Source organism: Larimichthys crocea, chromosome XIX (genome assembly GCF_000972845.2).
Source record: "Larimichthys crocea isolate SSNF chromosome XIX, L_crocea_2.0, whole genome shotgun sequence".
NCBI classification, from domain to species: domain Eukaryota; kingdom Metazoa; phylum Chordata; class Actinopteri; family Sciaenidae; genus Larimichthys; species Larimichthys crocea.
This window is the reverse complement of record NC_040029.1, coordinates 9742204-9759930: the sequence shown is the minus strand read 5'-3', so window position 1 is coordinate 9759930 and position 17727 is coordinate 9742204. Positions and strand designations below refer to the sequence as shown.

The following is a 17727-nucleotide window of genomic DNA, read 5'->3' as shown; positions in this document are numbered from 1 at the left end:
CATTAAAGAAAATGGTACTTCTGTGTTAACTTAGCCATCCGATTACACACACTACACATTTAATGAAAAAACTAATAATAATAAAGCATTGCAAAGGTTAGCCGGAGCTAATCTGACGCTTCAGTAGTCTGTTTTTTTTTTTTACGAGCCGTTCAGACTGAAAACAACTGCATTAAAACACCTTCACTGGAAGTTGTTCCAGGTGAAATGATCAAATATAACCCATGATGCTTACTAGAAGACACGCTGCACTCTCACAGTGAGAAAAGAGAGGTAAGTACGACTTTTTAGTCAAATTTAGGAATGCATCCATCACTGGGCCCCTGAAAAAAAACTAGACACTGGATCGGTGTTGACTTTGACATCCCCTCAAACACAAAGAGAGCATCTGATACTAAAAAGAAACTTTGTAACGAACTGTAGCGCAGAACGAGGTGACCATGAGTACTCTGTCAAGGCGGGCTTGGAAATGTCTGAACGCAGCCTTTAAGAAAGAAAGATCAGATGGGAGAAGCAGCAGCAGCAGCAGCTGGGGTGGGTGGGTGTGTTGGGTGGTGGGGGAGCGAGTGAAAAATCCTTGCAGGAGGAAAAGAGAGAGAGAGAGAGGGAGGAGCTGACACCTTGACGGATTGATTGAGATCGCCCAATACACGGTGTTGCCTCCAGCCTAGATTAGCAAGAGGTCTGGGTCAGCACAATCTCTGTGTGTTAGATAACTCTGCCTGCCTTGCGGCTGCAGCTTGATACTGCACCTTCCACAACACAATATTTCACTGGGTATCTCTGAAAACTCACATCTCCGGATTTGAGAAGCTCGCTCACATGTGTGTGTGTGTGTGCCTGATAGAGAGAGACAGACTGTGGGGCCCAGTATCCATGGCAACCCCAGCCAGGTGCACTGGTTCATATGCAATTCAGGTAATTCAACCTGCGATGAAAAGCATGCATATAAGGTCAGTGGTATTCAAATGTGCCGCATGTTTTCCCCTCTGTATTCAGACTCAGCCTCCCTCTCCGGACCCCGCCACATGGCCTCCTGCACGCCCATATATAAGCTGACATCTCCCATAATGCCTTGCTTGAGTGGCAGGTATGATATTTCCACTCCGGTTTGATTGAGGACTGCATTTAAAATTCGACTGCGATGTTGACAGAATATATCAGGAGCGTTATTAATACACTCAATATTGTGGAAGACATGCCTGACGCCGGGGGCTGCTTGTTACACAGACACACACACACACACACACACACACACACATGGGGTCATGATTCTTCATATGAGCGTGTGATTAAAAAAAACACACACACAAGAGAGAGAGACAGCTAAAAATTGGGGGAGTAGGAAGTGTCACCGGGGTTGCTGTCGATGGGGTTTTGGAGGCTTGTGTTAAGCCCGGGGCTTTGACAGCTGGGTTTAAGGAGAAAGGAGAGGGGCTATGGATCGGAGTCAGGTCTCTACTTCATATTCCGAAGATTAAACTCACTCTCCTCCTCCTCCTACACCATTTTGGACTGTCTGTGGCATCATTTTTTTCTGCTGTTTTGTGGGTGTCTCAGCGCTGATTTGCAGCCAGGGTCGTTTTGCTGCAGAGCTCCGGCAACTCTGGCAAAAAATCAAAAAACAGAAAATCAGATATTCTCTGCCAGAACTCACCGGCATTAGCAGGCAGAATCTGAAAGTGTCAAGCTGACCACAGGAAAAACATGACGGTGTGATTGTGTTTAAAGAACAAACCGGGATTCAGTGACAGAAAGAGAAGATCAGTCTGCACAGAAAACTGGCAGCAATTTTATTAATTGCATGGCAGTCTTCACTGTCTTTTACAATAATAAATTGAGTACGTGTCAGTTCTCGTGTTTCATACTTTAATAAATCGTAATAAAGTCGCCATTCTTTTTTAATATTCTGAGAGTTTCCTGCTATTTTTCGTCATCTGTCTTCATCCGTGCAAAACAGTGACAATGCATGCACGACAGGCGTACAAATTGTTGATTAATTTTCATGTGAACGTACACAGCTTGCACAGCCAAGTGCACACCGAGCGGCTGATAACTAATGAAAGCTCTCCTCGTGCACGGATGCCGGCTAATTATGGTTCTCACTAAAGCTATCTAAGCTGGCGGTCATTATTAAGGGAAATCAATGTCCAATCAGGTCACCGAGATGGACCCAGGAGCAGATAGGAATGCTTTGCTTCATGGTAAATTTATCATATTTTGTTTTTGATGAAAAGTCGACCGTGTGAGTGTTTCGCAGAAAAGTGCAACATTTCTTTGAGCAGATAATATTCAGTTTTTATGGAGGACACAGGATTGGGTCAGCGGCCGGCATAGTCAATCACTCACAGGAGGTGAAGATGGGTATGTTTGACATCTGTGTGTCCGTGCATGTGCGTATTAAGAGAGCTCCGAAATGACCTCGCACATAGAGATGATGGTCATAAATTGGTCTGAAGTCTCATTTTCCCTGCAGGATTTTGACCAGCTGCCACAGCTTAGAACCCATTTCACTCCTACGGGCTGCCATCCTCACACACACACAGAGTGACAGAGTTAATGAGTACATTTTATGGTCAGATTCGACAACCCAAGGAGAAGCAAATGCAATGGGAATCATGAGGGCTGTAAATACTATATAATAAGCAACACAGGGCTGGAATCCAGTGGTTTCTTAGCGGTACAAAGCCGGTATCACAGTTCAGACTAATCCAATTCACGGATAACTGCTCATATCAGGCTGGATAACACAAACATGTGGCTGAATGTAACATAATGTGGCAGTGTCAGAGCTGAAAGAAGAGAGAGAATGAAGGACTCTGCTGCCACCATGTGCAGCACAAAGGTAATGGAGGCCAGACATGTTACATAAATCAAAACTAACATATTATTTGTCAGAGATTGAATTAATAAAGAATCAGATTAAGCTAAATAAAGATTTTTTTTTGTAATGAGTTAATAACAAATAATTATTTACTGTGAAAATAACAAGTGAGCTGTAAAAGTAAGCATTTAAGGAAATAAATGTGACCACAGTGATTTTTTAAAAGTAAATATTTATTTTAAAAAAATCTAAATTTAATAAAACTTTATATTAAATAATATGCTAAAATAAATTTATATAACACAACCATGCGCATGCATATCTGAGTTTATATATACTTAAATGATATGCTAAAATAAATGTGAGGTAACGTCTCAGTTTGGCAGATACTCATGATGCTATGTAATATAATAAATTTTAATAATTATTTAGTTTATATATATATATATATATATATATATATATATAATATATAGATATAGATATATATATATATATATATACACAAAATGTCTATTACACAACCACGCGCATGCTCAGATATGTCCGAAGACGCCAAGACTTACCTTCGGCAATCTCCGTGATTTTCCACCGCCCCTTCGGCGCCCTTCGTGCCTTTCCGGCTCTCTCCGTCGCTCACTCGTGTCCTGTCGATAGAGCTGATTTTCTCTGTCGTCGTCTCCCTCGTCCTCCTCTCCGTGTTGTTGTTCTCGGTGACGCGACGGAGGTGTAGCCTGACGCGGTCTCTTACGTGTCGGTCTGAATAAAAGTGGAGCTCCGTAGACCCGGGAGTGACGAAGCGAGTCTGTGTTGGTAAGAGGATACGCATCCGATGTTTGCTAAACAGATAGATGGCTGCCCGGCGGTGTAGTTTGTGCCGAATATCCCGCACAAAGCCAACAAAGAGATCATGGCGGCCGTGTTGCAGAGGCTCACAAAGTGAGTCAGTCTGTGCGAGGCTCGCTGGGCTCGCAACACAACCGAGACATAGGTATTAATGTGGGAGTGGGCTTAAATGTTTAATTCTTTTTTTATTAAACAACGCAGGGGTGAGTTACAGAAGCAGTTAGCCACGTTGATATAATAATACAAACATGTTTCGGGGTGACTGAGCCAACGGTCGCCGTCAGTGAAAGTGTCCGAGTTGTTGCAAACAAACCCGGCGTACAGTTTTCCCTCCAAACGGGCTGCCCGGCTCCTCAGCGAGCCGGAGATACATGAGTCCGTGCTGCGTTTAAATCCTGCGGCAGGGCGTCAGAGCCCGACACGGACTGTGGAGTAAAATATTAAAATAAAAGAGAGTTCATGGAGGTTTATTAATAAACGTTTAACGGTGCTAACATTCCTGTTAGCGCGCTAGGCTAACTTTAGCTTTAGCCTCCGGCGTGCTAAAATGTTTTAAATATGCACTTTATTCAACGTGTTTTATTTTTTAACACCATGCTCGCTGCTGCGTGATTTTTAATTAGTTTATAAAGCAGAAATGTGCATTTTTTTCCCCCCTCAAATGAACTCGTTTGCGTTGTTTTACTAATGAATTAGGCGCTAGCATGTGAAGCTAAGCTAAGCCACACCCTCCTGTTTTAAAGTATCAACATGCTGCGCGCGTGTGTGTGTGTGTGTGTGTGTGTGTGTGTGTGTGTGTGTGCGCGCGCGCAGGGATGTAACGATTCGATTCACGATTTTTTTTTTGTTCACGATACGATTTTTTTATTTTATTTAAATCAAAATGAGCTACAGACAAATAAAATGATTTTTTTATTTGTGGGAAAAAAAAAATCTCAGGTGCTTTCTTTTACAGAAACTCTCAAACAGTTTGTTCCCTTATAAAAAGTGCATCTTAAACTACAAAACACACGAGAAATATCTGCTTTCTTTAGAAACAACCACAGGTAAACTGCTGTAATGTGCAGTTTTCGCTTACGTTACTTTGGCGGCTGGTGTTGCCGCTATATGTTGCAGTTAGGCGATATTTCCATGCTGTTTCGGTTTTTGTCTGTCCGTTTCTCACGGTTGTATTTGTGTATATAGGGAATCCAAAATGCTCCACACAGGTGATTTAAACCTGCTCGGTGCGTCCTCTGTTTCGAAGATATTTTCTACCGTCGCCACGTCTTCCCTCGTTCTGTGCCTTGACGTCTGACGTTAAACAAATAAATCACCAGCCAGTGACTTTTTTTTTAAGATAACGTAAGAAAAAGAACACATCCTACTTCTCTGGCATTCGCAAAGAATCGCGACTCGTTTTTTCTGTCATCCGGTGCGACTCATCACCGATTTTTAATCGGTGCATCGTTACATCCCTGTGCTGCACACGCACTGTCTGTGCCGCACAAACACTGTCTGTGCTGCACACACACTGTCTGTGCTGCACACACACTGTCTGTGCTGCACACACACTGTCTGTGCTGCACACGTGCTTCTGTTTTTAAGCGTGATGATGCTGATGATGCTGTCTCACTGTTTGCAGATTTTAAATGACCATGGAGGCTGCTGCAGACACACAGCAAAGTGGTGAAACGGCTGTCTCGGAGTCTGAGGCCCAGCAGATCACACTGGCCCAGGTAAAAAAACAACCTCAGTCACCACTTGCACGTAACGCTGCAATATAATATAATACAATATAAGTTGTGTGATTGCATAACTCTCTGAAAAGAAGAGTAAACTGCTGCTGACAAACACCTCGTAACACTGGAGACAGACATTGTACGATTATGGGTTGCAGGCATCCATAGCGGCAGCCCAGGTGTCGTCCAGCAGTCCCACGGTCACACTAGTGCAGCTACCCAACGGGCAGACGGTCCAAGTGCACGGGGTGATCCAAGCTGCCCAGCCCTCCGTCATCCAGTCCCCGCAGGTCCAGACCGTACAGGTAAGAGAGAGAGACGTTATTGATGTCAAAATGTTTTTTTAAACTGATTTTCAGCTGTTAAAAATGAAGAAGTTGTGATTTTTTTTTGTTGCAGATTTCGACTGTTGCTGAGAGCGAGGACTCCCAGGAGTCTGTAGACAGCGTGACAGACTCTCAGAAGAGGAGAGAGATCCTCTCCAGACGACCCTCCTATAGGTCCGTGCCACATCAGTCATATTTATCAATTTATTAGACAGGCGCTTTCATCCCGTACAAAGATCTAGCCTTGCAATCTTTGTATAAAAGTGTGCAGCTGCTCTCAGGGTGGAAGGCCGAGGTTTGAACGTGCATGAGAGAAATGTTAAATAATCTGAGTGTGTGTTTAACTGCTTCTCCCTGAATGTTTCCCCTCTGCAGGAAGATTCTGAATGACTTATCGTCAGACGTTCCCGCAGTGCCTCGAATTGAGGAAGAGAAGTCGGAGGATGACTCAGCTCCAGCCATCACCACAGTCACCATGCCCACTCCCATCTATCAGACCAGCAGCGGCCAGTACAGTGAGTACTTCCAGACACAGGAAGCGACGTGTTGTTGCAACACGTAGGATTTCTTTTACAATGTGTCCGTGCTGAGGACTGATTCTAACACGTGACCGTGTCCCTCCGCAGTCGCCATCACTCAGGGCGGCGCCATCCAGCTGGCCAATAACGGCACAGATGGAGTGCAGGGCCTGCAGACGCTGACCATGGCCAACGCTGCCGCGGCCCAGCCGGGTGCCACCATCCTGCAGTACGCCCAGACCAGCGACGGGCAGCAGATCCTCGTGCCCAGCAACCAGGTGGTCGTACAAGGTGGGGAAACGGTTCACCGTGAAGTTCTGCCGAGTGTGTAGCACAGGAAGTGTGTCATGTGATCATGTTGTGACCTGTTCTGTCCGTCAGCCGCCTCTGGTGACGTCCAGGCGTATCAGATCCGCACAGCCCCCACCAGCGCCATCACTCCCGGGGTGGTCATGGCAACCTCCCCTGCGATCGGCACAGGCGGCGGCACCGAGGAGGTCACGCGCAAAAGGGAGGTCCGACTTATGAAAAACAGGTGTGTGTGTCAGAGTTTGAAGCCCGTGTGTTAGACCTGAACACGCAGACACACACTCACACTGCTCTTTGTGTCACAGGGAGGCAGCCCGCGAGTGCCGCAGGAAGAAGAAGGAGTACGTCAAGTGTCTGGAGAACCGCGTGGCGGTGCTGGAGAACCAGAACAAAACCCTCATCGAGGAACTCAAAGCCCTTAAAGACTTGTACTGCCACAAATCAGAGTAGAAACGTCTCGCAGCGCCTGGACAGGTGCCCACAGGTCTGTCCCCATGTACAGAGACTCAGCACAGAGCCATGCATCTGGATGTCACTCCCCTTTTCTACTCTTCTGCTTTCTTTTTAAAAACTGCTGACAAACGTGTAAAGACTCACCAGGAATAGGAAACAAACGCACCATGTCCCCACTTCAACCATTTTGAAATCTGTCCCCATCGCCGAAAAGGTGAAGCAACGTGAAGGACGGACGCGGAGGAGGCTACGCCCGCACGGGGTCCTCGTGGTGAAGCGGCAGAACAGACCGAGGCTGTTCGCTGACGGAGGAAGCATTCCAGTCACTGGTGCCCGGACGAAACCGGGCAACATCACCAGCAACCGGGAACTGCTCGCTCACCATCACCACTAACCACGGAACTTTTTACAGTTTCATCTCCCCGAGACTCTCGGCTCGCTCGGAGAGGCCGCGCTCGTGTGCAGCATTTGTAATTGTAACGGCGCTCCTGCATTAACATCTGTTACTAACGCTTCGACCCGTAGACGGGCTCATGGACCTTTTATCTTTTAGCTATGTTTACTGCTCGCGTACTGCCATCCACTTTTTTTTTTTTTTTTTTTAACTTTACGTTGCCTTGATATGACACGAACAAAAAAAGCTAACTATCATTACGTTGGGTTGTAAAAAGGTTTCTGTTTAAACGCAGCTTTAAAAACACGATGAGACTGTAGAGTTTGTTTCTAATCATCGAGGCTCATTGTTTTTGATTTCTATCAAACGTCTGGCCGTGGCTTACAGTGAACGTGTGAAGGAGAGATTAAATGAAGCGCTGCTCGTGCACCAAAATATCAAACAAAGGTTAAACTGCAGAACGTCGTGTTTTAAAAAGTTTCATTTCCTTCATGTTTTTGTATTCTGGATTTTTCAATCCAGCTTTTTTTTATTCATTTTATCACGTCCTGGATTCTTTTTGAATAAAAAGCAAAAACAATGAGCCGGAAGTTGTTTGACCATTACAAAATATTTCTAAACAGACTTTGGAGACGCGTGGCCACCTGGTGTGTGTATGTATGTGTGTGTGTGTGTGTGTGTATATGTGTGTGTGTACTGTCACTGAACGTTGTTTTCGGGGACGTTTGGATGAATTCTGTAGGAATCGGAATCGAACACATCAGGACGTCTGTTCTCCAAATTCTGTTTGCAGCATTAAAGTGGCATGCGCACTTTCCCCTTGCATATACAATCCGACCACATTTCACACTCATGTACGCGCAGCACTGCGAGGGCGAGGCGGGACGCAGTGAGGCGTCACTGGACCGTTAACGGGAAGCGTCCGCCTGCGCTCCATTATTCGACTGTTGGCCGCAGCGACGGGACGCCCTGCAGGATTGTAACGTGCGACCAAATCAAAAAAGACTTGACGGTGAACAAAATGGATATTTTCATGACGATGGAATGCCATATTGTATTATTGTTTTAGGTATTATGTAATGTCATGACATAGTATGCTTTTTTTATGTTGCTTTTCATTAATTTTGTATTCACAATTTCTAAATGTCAGCACCAACTTGTATAATACAGTGCATCATGTTAGAGCTATTGGAATATTACATTTTTGGCAGCTGTTAATAAATGTGTTTCTGGTAATCTTTGATTTTTATTTGATTCTCGTACAAAAACTGTAAAAGACTACAAACAGGGCCGACTCTGATCTGTCACAAATCCCTCACAGGTGTCACTTTTTGGGATTTATACACGTGGATGTCTCTGTGTTTGTCGTAGTACACCTCCTCCACGGTGAACCTCCGCCTCAGCATGCTCAGGAAGTCCGTGTCCCGCTTGTAGCGGATCTTACAGGCCAGCAGCAGCACGGTGGAGTCCGAGCACAGGTGCTCCAGAGTGCGCAGCAGCGGCACGAAGGTGTCCTCCAGGTACACGATGTCGGCACCCAGCACCAGGTCGAACCCCCCGGCCGGGTAACGCTCGAGGCCCTCGCCCCAGCTCAGCTCGGACACGACCACCGAACCCTGGAGGTCTGCGGGCACGTTCACGTTCACGTTGGCGGAGAGGAAGTCCAGAGCGGGCTGCCGGTCTGTGATGGTCACTTTGGCACCTGGAGGAGTGATCACGTGACAGGTGTACAGGTGAATTAGATTAGATTTACTTTATTCATCCCACCATGGGGAAATGTACTTGTAAGGATCTTTAACCTACAATAAACATAAATAAACAACCAGCCTTCAAACAGACGAGTACTGAGGATAAAAGTGGCATGATGTATAAAAAGAGTGTTGTAATGTAAAGTGACCATGATATAAATAATATTACAAAACTAAATGACCATTCAAGGTATGAATGAAATAATACTGCAGTGAGACATGAACAGGAGCCTACAGCATGATCATGTGGTGCAGGTGATGTGATATTTATGCATCATTTGATTCCAGGTTAATCTCACCCAGCAGTGCTGCTACGATCCCCACCAGCCCGGTGCCGGCTCCCAGCTCGATCGCCTCCTTCCCCCTGAGCTCCACCTTCCCCAGCTCCAGGTACACACACATGACGACAGCCTGCACAACAAAGCGTGCAGCACGAGTTCAACCCGACACAAACACAGAGAGAAACGGCCAGTCACGTGATCACTCACCGCATCCCAAACCACCGCCGCCACCCCGAGCTGCTTCCAGTCCTGGGCCAGCCGGAGGTCCCGGTCGGCGAACCGAAACTGCGCGGATGAGTTGTGAAGTTTGGAAAGCGCGGGGAGTGGATTTTCTACGTACGGAACCAGCGCCATGCTGGAAGACGTGTAAAAAAACTACAATGACGAATGAAAAACTACAAATCCATGTACGCATGCGCAGTGAGCTTCTTCTTCGAGGAAGCTTTACTGGTTCATTGCTGCCATCTTGTGGACTTAAATATCACCTCTCTTGTTTTTAATTCGTTAATTTATCTGTTTTATTCTAAAATATCACAACATTTCCCCGCCTATTTCATTAAATATTATAGCGCGAGCGACATCGAGTCAGCCATCACCGCGGTTACGGCCTACTCTTTAACGGCAACGCAACGAACACTTTCAGCCAATCACGTAACAGTTTAGCTAAATCTGACCAATGGGTGAAAGCCTGGGTTCACAGTGGGCGTGTCCGAGAGGGTTTTTCTCAACGGCTGTACGGGGGAGGGGGGCGGGGCCTGCGGGATGAAGCGAACAGCACACAGCAGCGACACTGTTCCTGCCTTCAAAATAAAAGCACAGAACATAAGCTGAATGAAATGTAACACCAAAATAAATGTGACTGTTTTATTTATTTTTTTACTTGCCCATTGCTGTAAAATCAAGATTTATGTGTAGTTCTTTGGATTCATAATTTATAAAAAAAAAAAAACCTGAAAATAGTGAGAAACTGCATCACAATTGTCCAGAATGTGTACAAACCTTAAAATAATGACAAATCTTCATCCTTTGCAAGAAATATGACTTGTTTTTTATTAACAAAAGTTATTTTTTTCTGTCAGTTGACTCGTCAGTTACTCTCTAAAGTAACTAAAGCTGTCAGATTCTTGTAATATAAAGTAAACAGTACAATATTTACCTCAGAAATGTCACTGAAAATACTACTAACACTCTTTGCATTTATGATAACTCATAATCTAACTACGGACTATTGCGAAATATGCACCATCATGACTCACTCATGATTTTTTTTTTGTGTGTGTGTAATATATTTATTTTTTAATCTGTATTCCAATTACTTACCATGTGCAATATTATTCACATCATGGCCACTTTACCTTTAGCACTCGTTTGCACGTCTGTTTGTTTTTTGTTTATTGTATAGGCTGAGATTTTAAATATTGTAATATATCCTATTTATATTAGATTAGATTAGATTAGATTAGATAAAACTTTATTTATCCCACAACGGGGAAATTCACTTGTTTACAGCAGCGAAAAATAGAATCAAGGAGGGAAAACACAAGTGTACATATTTACAAAAAGTATTAAAGTAGAATGTGCAGATTTAAGAATGTCTATATATACTGCGTGTTCACATCTATTTATTATTTATTCTTTTTTTTTTATCTAAAATGTCATAGTATTGTATTTAACTTGCATTTTATTACACTTTCTCGTGTTTAACATTAACTAAATCAAGTTCACTTTTATTTTGAAAAGCAGTAACCGGACGTTACCTGTGAACTGTAGCCTCTCGTGCTGCGTTGACATCCAAAGACGTGTCCTGCAGATGCAGCTAACGCTGGCTACCTGTGCGCAGATCCACACCTTCCCGCTGCCTTAGCCTCCTCCACACACCTCCACCGGCTCGTCGACACCTCCGTCAGCCCGGTACCGAGGCGTTTTAACGGCGGCGGCGGCTGTCAGCCGCGGCGGGGATGGATTGATCCAGGCTGCCGGAGCAGCCCGGGATGGACTGAGCGTTAGCCGGCCAGCCATGGAGGGAGCCCGTGACTTTGTGCTGTGTGCGGTAATGAGGTGTCAGCTGCTCGGTTAGAGAGTCCACGCGTGTTCCCGCTTCTTAAAGTGCGCCAGTGCTGCGCTGCGCACACGCCCTGAATATGTCAGCTGTCCCGCACACACCGCAGATGCCCTGACAGCACGCACAGCACGCACAGCCTCTCTCTGCCGCGCTCACCTTGCAGCCACACACACACACACACACTGAGCTCAGATTAGATTCATCATCTCTGTCTAAGCTCAAAGATCCAGATCAGGCTCTGCAGACTCCGTCAAAGCTGGCAGGGTGAGTCCATCCTCGGGCTGTTGTATGGGAAACAGCGCCGGCTGCAGCAGGTCTGTTGTGCATCAGCCATGGGAGGCTCGGTGTCTTGCTGCATCTCTCCCGGGGAGAGCCCCAAGATCCACAGGAGGGAGGTGGAGCTGGAGGAGTGTCCCATCACCACCACCGAGGACGTGAGCGAGGACACCGGGACCTACCTGCAGCACATCAGCGACCGGGAGCTCCCGGACGGTGGGTGACGTGCTGGCACGCTTTCTCACGTCTCCTCCAGCTTCTGGCACCGATGTGTTCACGTTCACTGCTTGTGTGTTTTGCAGAATTGGCTCAAGAGGCCAACCCGTCCGATCACCCCAGAGCCAGCACCCTCTTCCTCAACAAGTCGCAGACAGACGGTCAGTACCTCCCCACGTCAGAGATGCTTCATGTCACCCGTCTCTGACCCTCACTGACTTTGTTTCTCCTGATTTCAGTGCGCGAGAAGAGGAAAAGCAACTACCTGAATCACGTAAGTGACGATCAGCGGGACTGTCTCCTCTGCGGTCGCGTCCACGCGTCTTTAACTCTCTCTCTGTCTCTTTGCAGATGTCCCCGGGGCTCCTGACGAAAAAGTACAGCTCCTGCTCCACGATCTTCATCGACGACAGCACGGTCAGCCAGCCCAACCTCAAGAGCACGATCAAATGGTACGTGACTCCCACCTCCGCCTCCTTCAACGTGCTCCTGCTTTTTTAAACTGTGTCCATCAGCAGCGCCCCCCTCGAAAGTTCGCTCAACTACCAAGATCTCTTTGCGAGAGTTTTTGCGATCCACAGTCAGTCGGCGAAACTTCGCATGCAGGAAGAAAAACGTCTCTTGTTTGGTGCAGCAGAATAAAAGTCACATCCAGTGGTTCACTGTTTGTCTGTCTGTGTCGATCTCTCTCTGTTCCAGCGTCGCGTTGGCCATATACTACCACATAAAGAACAGGTAGGAAACTTTTTAACAAGTATCGTCATTGATTTCACCTCATGTAGATGTAGATGGTGCCGTACTGTTTTCTTTGTGCTCGGTACTTGGGGATAGATAGGTAGGTAGATAGATAGATACGTAGGTAGATAGATAGATAGATAGATAGATAGATAGATAGATAGATAGATAGATAGATAGATAGGTAGATAGGTAGGTAGATAGGTAGGTAGATAGATAGGTAGATAGGTAGGTAGGTAGGTAGGTAGATAGATAGATAGATAGATAGATAGATAGATAGATAGATAGATAGATAGATAGATAGATAGGTACATGGATAGATAGGTAGGTAGATAGGTAGGTAGATAGATAGATACGTAGGTAGATAGATACGTAGGTAGATAGATAGATAGATAGATAGGTAGATAGGTAGGTAGATAGATAGATAGATAGATAGATACATGGATAGATCGATCTGGGTTTCATCGACTCTTCGGCCAGTCGTCCGTCACTCAGCTAGTTTCAGAGTTGTGATCTTGGAGTTATTCTAGCCTCTTGGCGTCAGATCCGTCGGAGCTCACGGAGCCCTTAAATGAACACGAGTGTCACATTTTGTCAGCCAGCTCATCAGGATATAAATCCAGCGAAGCAGTGATTCACTCAAAGTGGTTGAGTCACTGTTTTTTTAACGTTGATCTTTTGCTCCCGCAGAGATTCAAACCGCTCGCTGGAAATATTCGACGAGAAGAAGCACCCTCTGTCGGTGAGTTGACAGGTTTGACTTGACATGAGTCTGCGATATTTTTTACTGTTGGCCCGACGATGACGATGACGATGACCCTCTCGTCCAACAGCGAGAAAAGGTTCCAGACGACTACTCGGTCGTGGATCCGGAACACAAACTCATCTACCGCTTCATACGAACGCTGTTCAGCTCCGCACAGCTCACTGCTGAGTGTGCCATCGTCACTCTGGTAAGTTCATAAATGATTCTAAGCATTCAGTCGTTGATGTTCATCACACCTTGCGTACGTCGGCACGGATGCAGGCAGGTCTTTGTAATTCACAATAGGAGAAGGTCTCGGACTACCCAAGACAAAACAAGGAGCTCGTACCTAAAAGAGGCGCTTCTTCTGTGCCAAGAAATTCAAATATCACTCGCGTCTTTTACCACCTTCACAGGAATCGTGTTAAACAGTGCAGAGAGTCGGATTCTTAAAAACACACCCCAGATATCAGGATGTTTTACCGTCCTAATCTCTGTCACTGTTCTGTTGTAGGTGTACCTGGAAAGGCTGTTGACGTACGCTGAGATGGACATCTGTCCTTGTAACTGGAAGCGAATTGTTCTCGGTGCCATCCTGCTGGCCTCCAAAGTCTGGGACGATCAGGCGGTGTGGAACGTCGACTACTGCCAGATCCTCAAAGACATCACAGTGGAGGACATGTGAGTGTCGATTGAACATAAACCAACTGTTGCATGCCAAAACGTTGAATTCTCTGACCGGCTCTCTCCCTTTTGTTTTACGTTCTGCAGGAACGAGATGGAGCGCCACTTCCTGGAGCTGCTCCAGTTCAACATCAACGTCCCAGCCAGCGTCTACGCCAAGTATTACTTCGATTTGCGCTCACTGGCCGACGACAACAACCTCAGCTTCCCTCTCGAGCCACTGAGCAATAAGCGGGCCCAGAAACTGGAGGTGAGTTTGTCCAAATTCAGATTGTCTGGCCTCGGTACAGTTTAGATAATAACAGTTTTTTTTTTTGCGCTTTTCACCTCTAGGCCATCTCCAGGCTGTGCGAGGACAAGTACAAGGACCTGAGTAAAGCTGCTATGAGGAGGTCTATCAGTGCCGATAACCTGGTTGGCATCAAGAACTCCCAGGCTGTGTTGTCTTAGGTCTGCTACAGCCTATCGAGGAGGATCGACGGGCTTAGAGCGATGCTATGGTTGGACAACATTCGCCAAGAGACATTTCCAAAGTAAATTAATATCAGTAACTGAAAAGTACCAATACAAAATATAAAACACTGACTTTGGAGAGGAACAAAAGACCAGAAGTTTACCATACAATATCTGTTAGGAATGAATCCAGTCTCTGTGTGTTCATTACAAAGAACTTAAGCTATCTGCCTTTAAAGCATGGGTCATTTGGTGAAATATTTTGCAAATTGTCACTTTTTTTTTTTCAAGTGGTGGATGTGTAACCATGGAAGGAATCCGCATGACAACGCTTCTTGAAGTCACAAATTGAGGACCTCATCTTCTTCATTTTTTTATGATTTTTACATCAGCGGTCTTTTTTGGGGGAGTCGTTTTAATCAGGTGCTTCGGCCGTCTTCTCTCTTCCACCAGCCGTGTCCCCCCCCCCCCACTCCTTTTATTCACATGATGACAAAACTGTCTCGAACTACCCTGTGGTGTAGTTCTGCACATGGACAAAGAGTAGACTTTGTTTTGCTTACTATGTAGGCCCCTATAGCTGTGAAATGTACCAGACTTTATTTAATTCAAATAAATTTCAGTCGCTGTTTAAAAGTCGAGGCTGCTTAGGTGGGGAAAAATGTGTTGTGGTGGTTATTCAACATAAAAAAGAAGAGTCACTCTGAGTGTGTCTGACAGAGATTTCACACTTTGATGGTCAAACATCTCATTTACCTTCAGATTTCACAGGTAGGATTAGTGTCTATCGCTGGCGACTTTTTATATTAAATAAGAATTTGTAGGTTTCATCAATAAATAAATCAATAAACGACTTATGGAGTCGCCAGAACGTGCCACTAGTAGCTATCTCTTCGTACTCCTGCACCAGTCTCAGGGTGTTTCGTCTGTGGAGGTTCTCAGTCAGAGGCCAGAAGACAAAGAAGTTCTTCGAGAAGGGCGAACCTGGGGCAACCAGACTTTGTTGTAGATCCATGAAGACGTTTCACCTCTTACCCAAGAGGCTTCTTCAATTCTGGAATAACACTATTAGTTCTTCCAGGAAAAACAACTCTTTAGCTCATTAGTTGTGCTCATTAACCTACGAGGACAAAAGTTTGATCTAATTGGACGAGATTCAGCTGCAAATATTTTCACAGCGAAACTACCTTGACCACATCGTAAACAGCCCAAAACTGTGACTCCAATCCCTCAAGTCAGCGTTTCTGACAATTCTGATTCCCGTTCCCGATACGGTCACCTTTTTTCCCCAAAATTTAATATTTGTACACCTCGCTGCCTGAAATCCTTAAGTCTCTAACTCATAGTGATAATTCTGAATATTATTATAGTGAGATTGTCAAAGAAACAAATTTAATTTCAGATTGTAACTCGATGTGGCGGATCTAGGATGTGATGAGAACTTTTCACGAGTGTGATATTTTTATTTCGAGTACATACGGTGTGATGATGTATGTTATATAGCTCAACCCAAATCAGAACAAAGATTAAATCAAATCAATTTTATTTGTATAGCCCAAAGTCACAAAGTACATTTGCCTCAGAGGGCTTTACAATCTGTACAGGGAGTGACACCCTCTGTCCTTAGACCCTCGGTTCGAGTGAGGAAAAACTTGCCCACAAAAAACCTTTAACAGGGAAAAAATGTGGAAGAAATCTCAGGAAGAGCCACAGAGGAGGGATCCCTCTCCCAGGATGGACAGACGTGCAATGGATGTCACGTGTGCAGGACAAATCAACACAAACATATTGTACAATGACTGATAAAATGACAATGAATTACAATGAATGATAAAAATGATTACAGTAACAGATATGGTAGTAATAATGACAGTAATAATATGTGTAGTGGGCGTCGTGCAGGATCACAGCAGCAGCCACGATCCACGAGAACCTGCTGGACGACAGCACAGAAACTCCGGGGAAGTCTGGTCTTTCCATTGTGTGGGGCAAATTATGATACATTTAGTTCCTTTCAAAGCTCAAAGCACAGCTTGGTACTTTTTAGAGTAGAGTTTCTTCCATGGGAACTAATTTGTTCATTAATGGCTTGACATATAAGGAACACTAAAGCTTGGAGAGACTACTGGTGAATGTGGAAGACGGATAGAAACCTGAGTGTTAAAGTATAGCAATTTGCCACGACACACACCGTAACTTCATGAACCCAGATAATTTGTCCTTCCTTTACCATCCTTCACTTTGGTTTGTGATTGTTATATAAATACCAACGTAAAATCAAGTGGAACAAAAAACAATAAAACCTTGTGAGTGACTGGCAGTAATGAGCACCGTTTGTGTAATTTCCGCCTTAAGTGCCTCCGCAACCTACTGATTTCCTTACACCAGGAGGCAACTTGACAGAAGCCTTCTTTAAAAAAGTTCTTATTCATCAAAGAAAAAGTGTATTTTTCAATTTGTGTCCGTCAGTTCTCAGGATTTGCCGTTAGCTTGACCTTTGTCATTAATCACCTTTGTGTCTTTGTGCATCATTAAAGGTCCAGTGTGAAAGATTTAGTGGCACTTAGCAGTCAAGCAGTCACACTTTAACCTCTCCTGCAAAACTCCGGCTGCCAAATCTAGATCAGTGTTTGCTTTGTCTGTTCTGGGCTACTGTGGAAAAATGGTGGACTCCATGGAAGAGGACCCGCTCTCGCTGTAGGTCTTCTCATTATAAGACCTGGTGAGGCACTGACTCCATCAGAATCACTTTTACAAATATATGAACCCAACAGAGTAGATTATTCACCGTTTGATCGGCAGCAGTTAACGGGTTATGTTTCATATCTCATATGAGCATTCTTTACACATACAAACTAGCCCACATGACGCACATCTCATTTAAAATCCGCCAATCCTTCTGGACAAAAAATGTCCGTTACTTGTCCGTTTATGTAGAAGCATTCATTGTCCTCTTTCAGTTTTAAAAGTCCCCCCACCATGTGGCAAGAGAACTGCCTGCCTCACGTCAAGATCTCTGACACACAAAATAAGTTACACAGATATATACATAACAACATACAGAAATATACAATGACTTTTTTTTAAAGGTACATACCTGAAAATCACCATTAAACAACCCAGAGTATGCAGTTGC

The 17727-nt window shown here is 44.9% G+C and overlaps 3 protein-coding genes across 8 annotated transcripts; 2 read left to right on the top strand and 1 right to left on the bottom strand.

Annotated features, from left to right (window-relative positions):
• Positions 1–3488: 3488 nt before the first annotated feature.
• On the top strand, positions 3489–8627 carry LOC104928338 (cyclic AMP-responsive element-binding protein 1). Of its 4 annotated transcripts, none has more exons than XM_019273270.2 (8): positions 3489–3637; positions 5295–5388; positions 5526–5696; positions 5791–5891; positions 6093–6232; positions 6344–6526; positions 6617–6770; positions 6850–8627. In XM_019273270.2, the coding sequence occupies exons 2-8, from the start codon at positions 5302–5304 to the stop codon at positions 6992–6994; spliced, it is 981 nt and encodes a 326-aa protein (XP_019128815.1). In that variant the 5' UTR covers positions 3489–3637; positions 5295–5301; the 3' UTR covers positions 6995–8627. The 4 variants fall into 4 exon arrangements, with proteins under 4 accessions (XP_019128815.1, XP_010740903.2, XP_027147323.1 ...); XM_010742601.3 differs by having other exon boundaries at positions 3491–3637; positions 5550–5696; XM_027291522.1 differs by lacking the exon at positions 3489–3637 and adding an exon at positions 3644–3815 and having other exon boundaries at positions 5550–5696.
• Positions 7748–11291, bottom strand: mettl21a (methyltransferase 21A, HSPA lysine). Of its 2 annotated transcripts, XM_027291523.1 has the most exons (4): positions 11178–11291; positions 9628–9775; positions 9439–9550; positions 7748–9093 (listed from the first exon to the last, which is right to left on the bottom strand). In XM_027291523.1, exons 2-4 carry the CDS (start codon positions 9772–9774, stop codon positions 8696–8698), a joined length of 657 nt encoding a protein of 218 aa, XP_027147324.1. In that variant the 5' UTR covers position 9775; positions 11178–11291; the 3' UTR covers positions 7748–8695. The 2 variants fall into 2 exon arrangements, with proteins under 2 accessions (XP_027147324.1, XP_010740881.3); XM_010742579.3 differs by lacking the exon at positions 11178–11291 and having other exon boundaries at positions 9628–10106.
• Positions 11292–11777: 486 nt separating this feature from the next.
• Positions 11778–15253, top strand: LOC104928320 (cyclin-Y-like protein 1). 2 transcript variants are annotated; one of them, XR_003464243.1, is made up of 11 exons: positions 11778–11974; positions 12061–12135; positions 12214–12248; positions 12326–12426; positions 12674–12709; positions 13400–13451; positions 13543–13662; positions 13969–14135; positions 14226–14388; positions 14472–14671; positions 14883–15253. XR_003464243.1 is itself a non-coding variant. In XM_010742580.3 (10 exons), the coding sequence occupies exons 1-10, from the start codon at positions 11815–11817 to the stop codon at positions 14586–14588; spliced, it is 1026 nt and encodes a 341-aa protein (XP_010740882.1). In that variant the 5' UTR covers positions 11778–11814; the 3' UTR covers positions 14589–15253. The 2 variants fall into 2 exon arrangements, 1 of the variants encoding a protein (XP_010740882.1); XM_010742580.3 differs by having other exon boundaries at positions 14472–15253.
• The last annotated feature ends 2474 nt before the right edge of the window (positions 15254–17727 follow it).

Coding starts and splice junctions, on each gene's coding strand:
- mettl21a (XM_027291523.1), bottom strand. CDS start 9,774: ATGGCGCTGGTTCCGTACGTAGAAAATCCACTCCCCGCGCTTTCCAAA. Junction 9,551..9,627: donor CGGCGGTGGTTTGGGATGCG/GTGAGTGATCAC, acceptor TTTGTTGTGCAG/GCTGTCGTCATGTGTGTGTA. Junction 9,094..9,438: donor GATCGTAGCAGCACTGCTGG/GTGAGATTAACC, acceptor TCACTCCTCCAG/GTGCCAAAGTGACCATCACA.
- LOC104928320 (XM_010742580.3), top strand. CDS start 11,815: ATGGGAGGCTCGGTGTCTTGCTGCATCTCTCCCGGGGAGAGCCCCAAG. Junction 11,975..12,060: donor CGACCGGGAGCTCCCGGACG/GTGGGTGACGTG, acceptor TGTGTTTTGCAG/AATTGGCTCAAGAGGCCAAC. Junction 14,136..14,225: donor GACATCACAGTGGAGGACAT/GTGAGTGTCGAT, acceptor TACGTTCTGCAG/GAACGAGATGGAGCGCCACT.
- LOC104928338 (XM_019273270.2), top strand. CDS start 5,302: ATGACCATGGAGGCTGCTGCAGACACACAGCAAAGTGGTGAAACGGCT. Junction 5,389..5,525: donor AGCAGATCACACTGGCCCAG/GTAAAAAAACAA, acceptor CACTGGAGACAG/ACATTGTACGATTATGGGTT. Junction 5,892..6,092: donor TCCAGACGACCCTCCTATAG/GTCCGTGCCACA, acceptor TCCCCTCTGCAG/GAAGATTCTGAATGACTTAT.